The sequence below is a fragment of the Oncorhynchus tshawytscha genome, linkage group LG14 (assembly GCF_018296145.1).
Source record: "Oncorhynchus tshawytscha isolate Ot180627B linkage group LG14, Otsh_v2.0, whole genome shotgun sequence".
Taxonomy (NCBI): Eukaryota; Metazoa; Chordata; class Actinopteri; order Salmoniformes; family Salmonidae; genus Oncorhynchus; species Oncorhynchus tshawytscha.
In genome coordinates this window covers 9,003,502-9,019,034 of record NC_056442.1, presented here as the reverse complement: position 1 = coordinate 9,019,034, position 15,533 = coordinate 9,003,502, and the positions used below count along the sequence as shown (strand labels likewise).

At 40.1% G+C, this 15,533-nt stretch overlaps 2 protein-coding genes across 2 annotated transcripts in view; both read left to right on the top strand.

Moving 5' to 3' along the window:
• LOC112266486 (nck-associated protein 5) overlaps window positions 1–4,027 on the top strand; it is a 163,203-nt gene extending 159,176 nt beyond the window's left edge. Inside the window, exon 21 of the mRNA XM_042296645.1 lies at window positions 1,440–4,027. Coding sequence (XP_042152579.1) covers window positions 1,440–1,763 — 324 coding nt within the window. The 3' untranslated portion in view covers window positions 1,764–4,027. The remainder of the gene's footprint in view (window positions 1–1,439) is intronic.
• Window positions 4,028–4,802: 775 nt separating this feature from the next.
• LOC112267532 (ly6/PLAUR domain-containing protein 1-like) lies at window positions 4,803–14,578 on the top strand. Its single transcript, XM_024445760.2, has 3 exons — window positions 4,803–5,016; window positions 8,214–8,348; window positions 13,084–14,578. Exons 1-3 carry the CDS (start codon window positions 4,968–4,970, stop codon window positions 13,317–13,319), a joined length of 420 nt encoding a protein of 139 aa, XP_024301528.1. The 5' UTR covers window positions 4,803–4,967; the 3' UTR covers window positions 13,320–14,578.
• Window positions 14,579–15,533: the final 955 nt, after the last annotated feature.

Here is a 15,533-nt window from a genome sequence, read left to right as displayed (position 1 = left end):
ATATTTCCATTAAGATATTCTAATAGTTATTGACCAAGGTTAAATTACACAACATCTCTTTTTTTCTACTGAAGATGTGTTTTGTATTCACTGTGGTTAGATTTATGACTGTATGTGGAAAAATGCATTATGCATGATTTCTGTGATTATGCTAGATTGGAGATGCAGAGCTTTATATATATATATATATATATATATATATGTATCTCAATGGAGACTTCTCCTATTGTTGTGTTGCCAATTTACTCAAGGGTGGTGGAATGGCTTGGAGGCATTTTCCATGAAAGAAGGCAATGAGTTCAGCCACCACACACGATAAAAGTGTACATGCCAAAAATATTTCTCAAAAGTACATAAACAACAGGACCTAGAGGGATCTAGGGATTCATCCTGAAACTGCAACATTAATGCTGCAATCTGGGATTTATTTCTCTAGACAAATGGCAGCTCCACTCTTGTTGTGGTATAATCTTCAAGAATTAATGGATTGAAATCTCCATTGAACAGATACCCAGATACCACATTATACCTTTAAGTTAGAATCTCCGTGCATACCAAAACACCTGTCAATATGCAAAATGATATACAGTAGCTGTTTTCTCTCCAGTATATTTGAGGTTAAGCCCATTTGCGTTAATTTATAGCGAGAAGAAGCTGGCCGCCGTTTCACTTGTTTCTTTTTTAACAACATGGGCTCCTGACAAAAATATAATACGCTGTGTTAAAACAGCTACGAAGGAGAATCTCCCTCCCTCCCTCCCTCCCTCCCCTCCCTCCCTCCCCCTCCCTCCCTCCCTCCCTCCCTCCCTCCCTCCCTCCCTCCCTCCCTCCCTCCCTCCCTCCCTCCCTCCCTGTAGAGAGGTTGATATCTCACGGCAGATTCCCCCAGACAGACTCATTGGGCCTTAAGCATGGGAGGAGAATGAACAAAGCTCTCAATAAATCAATGCGATACTCAGGAATGGCAGTAGTCAAATTGCTTTGTAGTGTTGCATTACGCTGAAGTAGATGTACACTGAGTGTACAAAACAGTTCCATGACCTAGACTGACCTCGCGAGTCAACATGGGCCAGCATCCCTGTGGAACACTTTCGACACTCTGTAGAGTCCATGCCCCCACGAATTGAGGCTGTTCTGAGGGCAAAGGTGGGTGCAACTCAACATTAGCAAGGTGTTCCTAATGTTTTGTACACTCAGTGTAAATTCAGCATGACAGCCTTGTTTTTGTTGTTTCTGGACATTCTTTGTCGAGAGACAGAGTGACAGATTGCTCCTTTCTCCAAATCATTTCATATAAGTAATCTGGGACAGCTTTGTTGTTTGAATACCAGATTGGCCCTTTAATGTATGATGATAATAATGCGTTGCAGTGTGGGCAGATGACAAAAACACCTCTCGTCTCATTTTCTCCTCTCTTATTTGTCTTGTTGTTGCTGTAGAAAGGGAATCGAGGGGACATGACGACAGGCGGCTGCGGAGGGGGGGTCCAGGTCGGCTCCAGAGATGTGTCCTTGGATTCCCTGAACAAGCTGAACAGCAGTGGGCTGGGGCTGTACCCAGAGACAGAGCTAAGGCCCAGTAGCGGTGACTGCTCCTGTTCCGCAGGGGAGAGAGAAGAGGACTGCTGCAGCAGGGTTGACAACGAGCCCTCGTCGTCCAGCTACTACTCCAACAAGCCCGGGGCGGAGCGTGTGGGTTCTCTCGGCGATTCGCTCTACGACAGCTTCTCCTCATGCACCAGTCAAGGCTCCAACGATGTGTAGAGTAAGAAAGTGGAGGCCGGGGCCGATTCTGTTGGAGTCTTCTGTTGGAGTCCTCTGCTACTCCCACTAACCGAAGCACTTAGGTCATAAGGAAGGAAGGGATGTCATCGGTGATGTCATAAGATAAGGACGTGAACCCAGACTGTACGGTATGCATGACCTCTAAGATGGACAATTAAACTATAGGCTACAACAGTACCACCGTTCAAGGTGTGGAAAGCAATATTAGAAATTGTCTTGCATTATATATTTTTCCCCGAAGGGGGAATGTTTTTTTTATCATTGCACTGTAAAAATACTGTACAAAGTTAAGGAATTTAACTTGAAGACATAACTAGAGTAAATACCACCAAATCCAAATCAAACCAATCAGCAATATCATCAGGAGCAACTGATGATGCCTAGTAGTGTGAAGCAATACCTTAAGAATGATAATATGTGCAAAAAACTATTACGGTTGTTGGATGTGGATAGATGGTTTTCTCACGGATCATTATTTCTCAAAATATTTCTCAAATGTTTTACTGCCACAGTGTTGTATGCCACAATGGCAGGCCTACACACCACAACTACCATCATGCAATACACTGCAACCCATACCATACAATCATAGCTCCTAAAGCCATTGTGTCAAACGTGTACGATTACTAGACTGCTGTGCTATTTTGAAAGTTGCATGGCGAACTAAAATGTGACACACATTAGACACATTATTTTTGAAGTGGTGGGATTTATACTTTATATTAAGTGACCTAAATACATGCATTTGCACATTTAATTGAACCACCAGTACTGTGGAATCTTAAAGAATAGTATCCTGCATATTGAATGTACTGGAGTCAATATTGACTTTGAGTTGTGGTACAGATGAGAAATACATGATCAATACATGATCAATCATTTCTACCAGCAAGTCAAAACTGTCAAGCTGATCTTCAACTGCTATGTAGTGGCTTAAAGGGATACTTCGGGATATTTGGCAATGAAGCCCTTTATCTTCTTCCCTAGTCAGATGAACTCATGGTTGCCATTATCATGTCTCTGCATCCAGTATGAAGGAAGTTAGAGTTAGTTGTGTGAGCTAATGCTAACTAGTGTTGGCGCAATGACTGGAAGTATATCTACTAGCATGCTAGCAGTTACCATAGACTTCCAGTCATTATGCTAACACTATTTAGCAATGTCCTTCAAACTGCCCGTAGAGACATAAAAATGGTATCCACTAATTAATTTGACTCTGGGGAAGTAGAAAAAATCCTGAATTATCCCTTTAAGCAATCACCGTGCCATCACCATTGTACTTGGGTCACTCAGTATTTCATGTAAACATAGAACTGAACTAGTGTCAGAATGGTACTTATGAATCAGAAACTTCTGTTGGCTTCAATAACACATTTGCGGAGCAAGGTCTATGCTAGTAGCTCAGGGAAAATGCAACGCGTATACCTACCTTGAATATAAGGTTACAACTCATGGAAAATACATTTTTCATTTTTTTAAACGGAAAACAGACATTTTTTGAAAAGTAAAACCTTCATGAACTGCAAGATAACATAACTGTTGAAACTGTGTCTCTTGTAGGATCATAAAACACTCATTTTTTAAATATTTTGTTTGTGTGTTAAAAACAGCAATTCAATTAATATCAGAATGGAGCATTGCTGACTGGTATATGCAATTTAAAACATTTAATAATTGTGTAATGTTTGCCAATCATTCAAACTATATGTCTATTGATTGAGAACAGTTCAACTTTTCTTGATCGTTTCCTCGTTTTGTGACTTCCTGTAGTGTTTGTCGATACAAAATGTTTTATTTTGTCGAATAAAAGCTACTACTGCAACCTTTTATCACTTTATCCTATAACACATTTGACACGTAGTAGGAATAAATCATCATGCCAAACGTGCGTAATTTGATTCTGGTGCTAATCAAAAACAGACTCTGTACGTTTCATTGTTTGAACAATTTTCCATGAAACTGTTAATAATATGTAAGGAGAGTCTTGCTAAGACCATAATGTGTATTTTTCTAGCTGACGAGTATTTATATCCCACTTTTTGTACATGGAACTGTATAGTGGTGTTTAATTGTCCTACTTCACATCTTCTCTGCTTGATTGTTCCTTTGTAAGAGAACCTGTTACCAGCAGTGTTAGTATGGTAATTACGTGTGCAATTTTGGCTGTTACATTAGACTTTTAATGCTATATTTTATGTAATAATTTCCCAGACAAATAAAAATAAATGATTTCCTATTTTAAATTTGGTGCAGCTTTCGTAACAGTTGGAGGTTGACGTTTGTGTATGTATGTGTGTGTGCGCGCAGTCATACACGTGTGCGTTCAGTATCATATACTGTATTCAAATGTAAGGTACTATAGTCATAAGGAACAGTGAGATCTTCGCCTATCTTTGCCATTGCGCTCATAAATGTGTAACTGAAATATATGTAAGTAGGCTACAGCAGGGAATTGTTAATAATGGCAAGGTTTGAGCCAAGTCCTGCCTTCAAATGCTTGCGGTAAAGCTCATGTCATATTCTTCAACTATAAAACGTGTTCAACGTATAGCCTGTGTTCACTGAGCTTCATTCTCTTTAACAGTGCTTATAAAGTAGGGGCATTTATAACAATTGGAGTCTCTTGATGGGTAATTATGTGACTATAAATAAAAGTAATTAATTCAGCCACCCAAGAGTGACATCCAAACATTCTCTCTCCCATCTCTCTCTCTCTCTCTGAAACATACAAGATCCACAACAGACACAGAAGATCCACAAGATGATCTCAACAAACGTATTTAATGAATAGTAGCCTTTCTAAATCTGGTTAAATGTGCATGGCTACCAACGGTGCACTCCATGCCCAAAAGCATATCCAAAGGTGACCATTTCATATTTACAGACGCAATTAAACAGTCACTGATCTGCGTGTGTAGGATATGAGTGATTGAAGAATTGCTTCCATACCACGATCTTTCATCACGTGGTACGTTTTACGATTTATCCTCATCCAATTTCACTGGAATTCCGCAGCCTAGTCTCTCGAACCCCAGAGCTCGCCCTCGTTCAGCGCTGCGCATCACATTCCTCGCAGCAGAATGTGCTCTCACACATTGATGCCACGGATCCATCTAAGGGTTTTGCTTTCGTTTTAAGTTCACCTGGTCTGATGTGTTCCTCTATAGTGTCATTTGGGAGAGGATGTTGCTTCTCATTTACGCAACTTTGCTTGGAATTTTCCTCAAAACAGGTATGCTAAACTTTGGAGACTGCGTAATCTCACATGTGTTGGCTTGCTGCGTTGTATTCTGATGCTGAGAGCATTTCCTCAAGTGATGTGTCAACGTTTCCAGGTATTCCAATCTAATTCAAGTTTGGATTATGTTTAAATGATTTTGGGGAGCTTTTTTTGTCGGATGAAAACAATTAAATCGTTTTCAGAAGTCCAGTAGAGGTCTGGTAATGCCAACAGGGAGGCGCGCAGGAGGTCACCATTGCAGATCAAATCATCTCGTTAAATGCATTTATAACTGTCTTGGAATAAGAAATTATGACATAGATTATTGGATTTAACATTTTTAATGACACTTGCGCTCCAGCTAGAGAAAATATGTCACCTTAGGTCATAATTGCGTTTGTAAAACTATTGCGCCATTATGACTTGTACAAAGGCACATTTTCAAAATGTTACTTAAGCTACTATTTTACATATCTTCGCTTTAATGTAATGATATTGTTTAAACAGTAAATGTTACATAATAGAGCGTGACATGCTGAAACATTGACCATTATTCCATATTTGGAGCGTCTTTCTGATCTTACAATTGCCCTGCGTGGCATGCTAATTAGGCTATTGAATGTTCCGATGAATTGCTACTAAACATGACTAGACGCCCTTACAGGTGAAGAATGTATTCACACATTTTATAAAGCAGAGGGACATGTTGAGGCCGCTCATTATCAATAGCCAATTAATAGCTCTCTAATTACACAGATGCAATTCAACATTTTTTTTTTCTTACAGGTGTAGGCATTCCATCAAGCTCAAATGATAAGGAACTTGATTGATCAACAGTTGTCAGCTCAGGTGAATGTAATAAACTCAAGCACCATTTTTTAAATGGGTGTTAAAGGAGCTGAACTACCACTCCATGAACACCTGCAATGAATATTAATATCACTAAATATGCAGAGAATAACAAAGCTGTCTCTCTTCAGATGACTGTGGAAGGAAAATACACCATTTAAGATAGATGACGGCAAATAAACTGATTTCTCAATCCACATGGGTCACCTTATAGCAATGATTTGGGAATAAAGTCCGCACTGTCATTCCAACATACATCCAATGATCATATCATCAGAATGATGTGACAATCAGCCGCTCAGAGCTTTTCCAGTCCATATTTCCAGTTCAACACATTGCACATGGCATATGAACAGTGGCCTGTAAGAACTTGATCTCACCAAAAATGCCTCTGGTGTAAATAACATACAAATGTTCTCTCCGTTCTGAGTTGGATGTGCTGCATTTGGTTAACATACTCACTCCTTAAACATAATCTTCGCTGTTAGCAGAAAATACTTCTAAATAACTTGAGGATGTTTTTACCTCAGTGAAAACCCCCGAGCTGACAAGGTACAAATCTGTCGTTCTGCCACTGAACAGGCAGTTAACCCACTGTTCCTAGGCCGTCATTGAAAATAAGAATTTGTTCTTAACTGACTTGCCTGGTTAAATAAAGGTAAAATGTTTAAAAAAAAATATATATAAAAAAAAATAAAAAAAATTGAAGAACAATATGAAAAGTATAGACAATATGTACGTACATAACTTTATGCTTGCCTAAATGTTAATTATATAGAGTATAAATAGACAGTGGTTTGTAGAGGACAAATACATTACAGTCTAGGATGTGTTTAGGCACTTTATGAGACTCTATTGCTCGGTAGATGGATGGAGTTTTGAAGCATTTATCTGGTTTTAAAGTAATTACGCTCTGATTTTTGTTTTGGATCCTTTTCAATTGAATTTGTACTTGATGGCGCTGTCAGACTGGGAGAAGAATGACTGTCGCCATTTCAATAATTAGAACACGGTACTAACTGTCACGGAGAACAAATTACCTGAAACTGTGGCGCTTGAGAACATTTTGAATGATTGTTTATCATTGCACAGTCATGCATGTTTCTGCTAAACCCTGAATCAGATTGTGCTATCCATCCGGTATCCTCGGTTAAATTCTCTCGATTTTTCTTCCCTGTAAAACATCTTTGCATGAATAGCCAACCATCTGTCATTCTTAGTTCATCTCAATTTCCATTTAATTCCAATGAGTCAAGTTAGAAGGAATTCATCTCATTTGAAGTCAGTGCTGTAGCAACAGCTTCATTGAGTGTGTGGATAAAACACTGTCTGAAACACTCTGGCTTGGTTGTTTTGACCTGTAGTAGTCAGAATGGCAATTATTATTTTAGTGCGTAAAGTTGAGTCACCTTTTTCCCTGCACAGATACAGTATGCCCAGCTTACACGGACAATTATGTCTGACGGCTCTATATTAAGTTTAGTTGGCAAGTACATGAGAGTATGGATTTATATTGTTGAAACCTGTTTGTTCATTATTTTCAGTCAAAATCCCTTTATCCTGACTCCAGACCGGTTTGTGCACCAAACAGCTCCTCTCTGCTGTGTTTCTTTGTTGTCATGACAAACGTGTATGTAGTCAGAGAAGTATGTGTTTGTGTGACTCATCAGTGCTTTCTGTGGTGGGGTACAGAAATGTCATCATATTAGCTCAAAGTCCTATTGTCTGATATTTGCAACATGTCCGCATGTGTAAGGATAGCGTCAACATCGTCTCTCCCACATTAACTGCTCTTTGAGATAATTTTCACACTTGTGATTCATCAAGGAGATCCCGTCTTGCAAATAGGGACCAAGTTGACTTTCAAAATGCCAGCAAAGAGACTTTTTCGTTTCAAAGATGGATTTGTCTCTCCTCGAGGATACAGTTTCTGATCTGTGGTAATGGCAATAGATCACGAAAACACATTATTCTTGATTAGCTGGGAGGAAAACATGGGGGGCTGAAAGGCTCCAGATGATGGGATAATGCTAACGACTGAACTGCGGACCTGGGTGCACGGCATAACATTTTCAAATCTTTCAAACGAGATTTTAGGCCTAATCTTTCAAATAGTTTCAGCGTTTCGATCGTGCCTGCCTGGAGTGCCAGCTTGCACTTTTCTGACAACTCCATTGGTTTCACTGTGCCGGGAAAGCTCAATCAAGCACAGCCAAACGAACTTGAAAGAATTTGCCTGTAGTCTCTCTTGACCAACATTCATAGACTAATGAGATACTATATGCCAGACACAGGTGAACTGTGGACTTAAACATTTTTTTTAAACTCCTTGCGGTTCTTCCTGTCTCTCTCTTGTACAGGCTATGCTCTCCAGATCCAATGTTACCAGTGTGAGGAGGTGAAAAACAATGAATGCTCCACGCCGGAGTTCATTGTCAACTGCACGGTCAACGTGCAGGACATGTGTCAGAAGGAGGTACTGGTGAAGAAGGATGGTAAGAAAACAGCGTCTCCTGAGCAGTCCCATTCCTTTCCTCACTTGTTCTTCATTGGATAGAGCTAGTGGGAGAAGTAGTCCCTTCTCGCAGACGCCGTATCTCCGCCACAGCAGAGCGTGAGCTTCAGTCTGACGAGAGAGACCTGTGAGAGAGAGACAGGAAGGTTGGGGGATCTGTTTTGTGTCAGAAGGGTGGGGCCGGATTCGAACCCACGCCAACACAATATAAATGTATTCTGCAGCTAGACCACCCCAGGCCACACTGCCTTGTCTGACACCTACCTTGCCATGCAAAACCAAGCCACACCGGACTGTGACACTTTTTAACATGTGACCTAAATACAGTATATTTTCCTCTCATGTACTTCCTCTCTATCTCAGTGGAACTGATCTATAAGGTCTCCTTGTAACATCAACACATTTTATTTATTAGATTTTTTATTTCACCTTTATTTAACCAGGTAGGCTAGTTGAGAACAAGTTCTCATTTGCAACTGCGACCTGGCCAAGATAAAGCATAGCAGTGTGAACAGACAACAACACAGAGTTACACATGGAGTCAACAATAAACAAGTCAATAACATAGTAGGAAAAAAAAGAATCTATATACATTGTGTGCAAAAGGCATGAGGAGGTAGGCAATAAATAGTCCATAGGAATGAATAATTACAATTTAGCAGATTAACACTGAATGAGTTCATAAACTAGGCCTACATGCCCACTACATCAATTGGGACCTACAGTGTATCAACAAATCTCCATAGATGAAGAGGCTATTACCATAGTTAATTCATGGTTTATGGCTCATATTATTTTAATGGGATTATCCCAAAGGGTGGTTAGGGTTAGGGTTAGGGTTAGGGTTAGGGTTAGGGTTAGGGTTAACCCTAACCCTAACCCTAACCCCTTGGTTGCTGGTTGCTGTACTCAGTTGATCCATGCAATATTTTTTATTATAAACTGGGTGGTTCGAGCCCTGAATGCTGATTGGCTGACAGCCGTGGTATATCAGACATTTATTTGTACTGCTGTAATTACATTGGTAACCAGTTTATAATAGCAACAAGACACCTCAGGGGTTTGTGGTATATGGCCAATATAACACAATTAAAGGCTGTATCCAGGCACTATGAGTTGCGTCGTGCATAAGAACAGCCATTAGTAGTGGTTTATTGCCCATACACCACACCCCTTCGTGCCTTATTGCTTAACCCTCCTGCCGTGTTCCGGTCAAATTGGACTGATTTTCAAGTTTTCTCTCTGAAAAACGTAGTTAATTTAATCTGATTGTCATAAGGTTCCATGACTTTGTCCACACAGGGCATCTGAACACACAAATTACATTTGGATGATTTTCATAACATTTTGGGGGTTTTATTGAACTTTTGTACACCTGTGGTGTTCCTGGTCAAAAATGACCAGTAATTAGAAATTAATGGGTGAGAATACAATTAATGTATACAATTGAGTTCAGGCACATGCCCATTCATCAGATGGACACACTTCCTCTCCCAGACCCCCACATGCATGTGTGTTTGAGCACACACAAACACACACATCACTCCCCTTCTTGGCTTCCATGGCAACCCCCACGGGAACCTTTCCCCAATAGAATATTTCCCCCACAGGAACCACACCTGTTAGCATTCTCACAAACAATCGCAACATTGTTTCAATAATATATAGAACTTTTCTCAGGCTCTGGTATATAAATCTTTTTTGAGGCCTTTCTCACAATTCATTCTGTGACAGCACAATGACCAAACGATATATTGTATGTGAGTCTCTTGATCATATCTTTGATCATAACACTGGTGAGGAGGAGAGAGTCCTTGTTAAACTTTGACACAAAGTAGTCCGTGATGAATAGAACAATATGTTTCATCTGAGTATTTGTTTTTGTCAAAATAATCCATACATTATGCTTTTTTTTCATCTCAAAAACGAATTGTATGAGCTCAGGTCAATGAGGCCTACAGGCCATAAATAGCAAATAGAAGTTCAAAACTTATAATGTTCACAATAACTAGAAGTTGATAAAAACATCTAACACAACATTAGGTGATAATATATGTATTATTATGGATTTATTTAGCTATAATGGGGGCGTTCATTTTGGACCCGGGAACACAGAATTCATTAACATGAAAGGAACACAACAAGAGGGCTAATGAGAGAACGCCCTTCAAACACACTAGGCCTATTGATCTTACCACATCCAATGTTATGTACAGCATGTCACTTGTGTTCAAATGTATGCTTCCAATTACAAGAGCATAAAAAAAGTGTACCAAAACCGTCATAGCAAGATTGTCTTTAGCGAGTGTTTTATGCCCGAACTGTCTCTGAACGTGATGGTTGACAAGATTCATCACTCAAAGGCAATAATCTACGGCAATAATGGCATGAACAAATGTACACGGTGTAATGCTGTGTAATGGTTTGAATAACCTTGAGATAAGGATGCACTTTTGTGTGAAATGCACATGCTTACAGTATATTCAGGTCGCAATTGTAAATGAGAACTTGTTCTCAACTTGCCTACCTGGTTAAATAAAGGTGAAATAAAAAATAAACAAATATTCACAAATCTTTTCCAGCCTCTGCACTCTTTAGAAAGGTCTTCTGAGTCATTTGATTCAAATGCGATGTTGGCAAAGCGATTCTTATGTGCTCCTGTATAAGCAGATAAAATGAAAATTCATGCAAACTTTTATTCTAACATGAAACCTCCTAGCAATGTTGGTAATGAATGTGTTCCTTAATTTAATCATTTCCTATAATGTCAACCTGAGACCAGGAGCCTAACTAATTATCTTTATATGCAGCAACCGCAATTTATCACAAATAATGAATTTGCGAATTACCACATTGTTATCGGTGGAAAGAAACACTTGCATAATGTGTGTATGATATGTGAAGACATCTGTAACGTAATCCTCAGGGAAAGTTGGCTTTTGCACGTGAATTGGTGCCAGCTTGGTCTCTACCCATTCCTCCCCCCAACAAAGGTTTGGGGACTTGGTTTGTTAGACAGTCAGTTCTAAATGTGCATAGTGATGAAGTATGGAACAAAGCAGAGGGTTGATTAAGCTGAAGTTGCATTGTTAGTTCTGTCAAACCTAATAGCAGTAATCAGGGGCTGATGCAGACCGAAATGCTCTACTTTTGTCTTAAAGGCTTGTCTGACGTCTTTGAGACAAAACAAGAATATTGTATTGCATTTACACTTTGTCTGACAGCTCATCGGTTATTATTTCAAGAGAAAGACGAGTAAATTAGAGCAGTAAAGTTTTGATGTAACTTTTAACATGACTAGCAGTTCTCTCCCCCCCACCCCCTTTCATCTACCTCTTTCATCTACCTCTTTCATCTACCTCTTTCATCTACCTCTTTCATCTACCTCTTTCACCTACCTCTTTCATCTACCTCTTTCATCTACCTCTTTCATCTACCCCTTTCACCTACCTCTTTCATCTACCTCTTTCACCTACCTCTTTCATCTACCTCTTTCATCTACCTCTCATCTACCTCTTTCACCTACCTCTTTCATCTACCTCTTTCATCTACCTCTTTCATCTACCCCTTTCACCTACCTCTTTCATCTACCTCTTTCACCTACCTCTTTCATCTACCTCTTTCACCTACCTCTTTCATCTACCTCTTTCATCTACTTCCTCTTTACTCTTTCATTTGAACTTTTCTCGACACGTCACTTAAACGTCGACGGCTGTCACGCGTTATACCACAGTTACAATGCGATGTAAGACTTGTCGTAAGCACTTTATGAACCCCTTCTCACAATAACAGCTCTTTGCAGTCTGCTGACACATTTCAGCAGAGAACACATGATAGACCTGGCATTAAGACATTATGAGCGCCCATATATGCTTATAACATGTACGGATGCTTATAGATTCAGTGGAGCTTGAGTCGAATCTCCAGGATCACCTTGCATTTCATTGTGTAGTGTCTATTTCCTAGGAAGGAGTAGGGAGAAATGGGAGTTGAGTCCCTGCAAGGTGTTCATTTATCAGGCAGGGAGAAGCAGGCTTTCTTACCACCTCCTGTGGTAAGACTTCATGGCGCAACAACGTTTCCATGAAATCAAAACACTCTTATTCATGTGCATTCTCTAACCATATAAATCAAAGCATTGTTTTGTTGCAATTGTTCCATCGTTTGAGAGCATTATATTCTGTCGAGGTGACATTCTCAATGTTTTATTTCTTATAACGGCTCGACAAAGGTTCTAGGCACTTAAGAGGATCACCTCCCAGTAATATGAACCATTCCAGTATTGATCAGGATAAAGTTCTGTTAAATTGCAAATAGCACTGAATTACAATATAGTCTACGTCTCAAGAATTTCTCACTTGGCTAAGATCCTATGGCAAATATGTTCAAATCACCACATTTTTTTGATGTGTAATTGTTATTCCTGTTTAGATATTGTTTTGTCTGATTTTCACAGATATTTGCTTTACGTACAAGAACACGCACTGTAAAAGGGTGCGAGACATAGCATAGGCCAGGCATAACGTAAAACAGACAAACATTCATGAAAAAAAAGACAGTTTATGGACTTTTACCCCTCCCTTCCCCAGTGCTTGTGCTACCTCAGTTTGCTATGAGACTTGGCTCAGTTTCACCAGCGGTGTCACTACCGCATCTACCTTGACCTGGACATAGCTTTGCACTACTCCTGACCACTTCTCTCTCTCCTTCTTCAGGCATATTTTACCGCAAATCCTGCGCCTCGTCCGGGGCATGCCTCATATCCTCGTCAGGCTACCAGCAGTTCTGCACAGGAAGGATCAACTCTGTGTGCATCTCCTGTTGTAACACACCGCTCTGCAATGGGCCCCGGAAGAAGAACCGCCCTGTCCCGTCGGCCGCCACCTCTTCATTTTCCTCCCTTCTTTTTCTTCTGGTCTCCCTCACGCTGGTCTCCCTCTCTCTGACATAGACCGAGAGGCGTCCATTTGTCCCCTGCTCTACCCGAAGATAACACTAGAGTATTATGAGAGTACATATAGGCTACAGTACATAACCGTACGTAGTGTATTGGCCATATCAGACTCTAGTGTCGTCTTTGGAGAGGAATCCTATACATAAGAGACTATCCCAGGAGGTTGGTGGCAACTTAATTGGGGAGAACGAGCTCGTGGTAATGGCTGGATCAGAATGAGTGGAATGGTATCAAAGACATCAAGCACATCGTTTCCAGGTGTTTGATGGCATTCCATTTGCTCCGTTCCGGCCATTATTATGAGCCGTCCTCCCCTCAGCAGCCTCCTGTGGACTCTACAGCGTCATCTTTGGATCGGATACTCAAGAGCTTAAGACTCTTTGGAAGGATCCCCTTTTATAATCCTGGTGTTTTGAGTTTTTGAGAACTGAATGCTTGCCATTGCCTCCTTCTTCGTCCCTCCCTTGCCCTCCAATCCCCCCTTGCTTACTCTGTAGGTTCCCTATTGGGGGCAATGGGCACTGACCTCATCAACGTCGGTGTTCTCCTGTTTATAGGAAGATCGAACGCTTCAGATCAATACTCCTGATGATTAGGAGTCAGACGTGATCATAGTCAGTGAGTATTCAGCAGCCGTTTAGCTGTGAGAATTGTGTTAACTCATCATGGATCTGAGTGTAGAGATGGTACTGACAGTTGAGGACATTGAGCAGAGAGTTGTAGGGATTTTGGAGATATATTTAGATGTCTGCATCATTTACTACTCGTACAAGTTCTTGTTACAGTAAGTACTAACTGCAGGATCTCATGTCTTATATCATTTGTAAGTACAGATGTGTGATCTTAATTTGACCAGTTTCTCACAGCAGGAACATATTCCTACAGCAACAAATCCTACAGAAATGTGAATTATTGTGTGGGTTATAATTAATGGACATTTTCGTAGGGGTTGATACATTTTTTGTTTGGGCAAACCAACATTTTAAAGTGGAAAATACAACTTTAGAAGCCTTTAAAAACCTTGAATACACTACAAGTTTGCTTTTCCTCCTGTGCAGAAAATTCCCTGCAAAAACAGGGTGATCAAATTAAGATCCTACATCTGTATATACCCAATTACTTTCTTGGACTTCAAATATTGCTGAAAGACACAAGGGATTTGTTCTTAAACGTTATATAAATTGACATACACTACTGTTCAAAAGTTTGGTTCACTTAGAAAAGCCCTTGTTTTTTAAAGAAAAGCACATTTTTTTGTCCATTAAAATAACATCAAATTGATCCGAAATACAGTGTAGACATTGTTAATGTTGTAAATGACTATTGTAGCTGGAAATAACAGGTTTTTTACGGAATATCTACATAGGCGTGCAGAGGCCCATTATCAGCAACCATCACTCCTGTGTTCCAATGGCACATTGTGTTAGCTAATCCGAGTTTATCATTTTAAAAGGCTAATTGGTCATTAGAAAACCCTTTTGCAATTATGTTAGCACAGCTGGAAACTGTTGTGCTGATTAAAGAAGCAATTAAACTGGCCTTCTTTAGACTAGTTGAGTATCTGGAGCATCAGCATTTGTGGGTTCGATTACAGGCTTAAAATGGCCAGAAACAAAGAACTTTCTTCTTAAACTCGTCAGTCTATTTTTGTTCTGAGAAATTAAGGCTATTCCATGCGAGAAATTGCCAAGAAACTGAAGATCTCGTACAACGCTGTGTACTACTCACTTCACTTCACAGAACAAACTGGCCCTAACCAGAATAGAAAGAGGAGTGGGAGGCCCCGGTGTAAAACTGAGCAAGAGGACAAGCACATTAGAGTGTCTAGTTTGAAAACACAAGTCCTCAACTGGCAGGTTTATTAAATAGTACCCGCAAAACACCAGTCTCAACGTCAACAGTGAAGAGGCGACTCCGGGATGCTGGCCTTCTAGGCAGAGTTGCAAAGAAAAAGCCATATCTCAGAATGGCCAGTAAAAAGAAAAGATTAAGATGGGCAAAAGAACACAGACACTGGACAGAGGAACTCTGCCTAGAAGGCCAGCATCCCAGAGTAGCCTTAATTTCTCAGAACAAGAATAGACTGATGAGTTTCAGAAGAAAGTTATTTGTTTCTGGCCATTTTAAGCCTGTAATCAAACCCACAAATGCTGATGCTCCAGACACTCAACTAGTCTAAAGAAGGCCATTTTAATTGCTTCTTTAATCAGC

Bases quoted from the DNA above. Each gene is read 5' to 3' on its own strand.
- LOC112267532 (XM_024445760.2), top strand. From the start codon at position 4,968: ATGTTGCTTCTCATTTACGCAACTTTGCTTGGAATTTTCCTCAAAACA. The intron at 5,017-8,213 runs GTATGCTAAACT...TCTCTTGTACAG, and splicing joins TGGAATTTTCCTCAAAACAG to GCTATGCTCTCCAGATCCAA. The intron at 8,349-13,083 runs GTAAGAAAACAG...CTCCTTCTTCAG, and splicing joins GGTACTGGTGAAGAAGGATG to GCATATTTTACCGCAAATCC.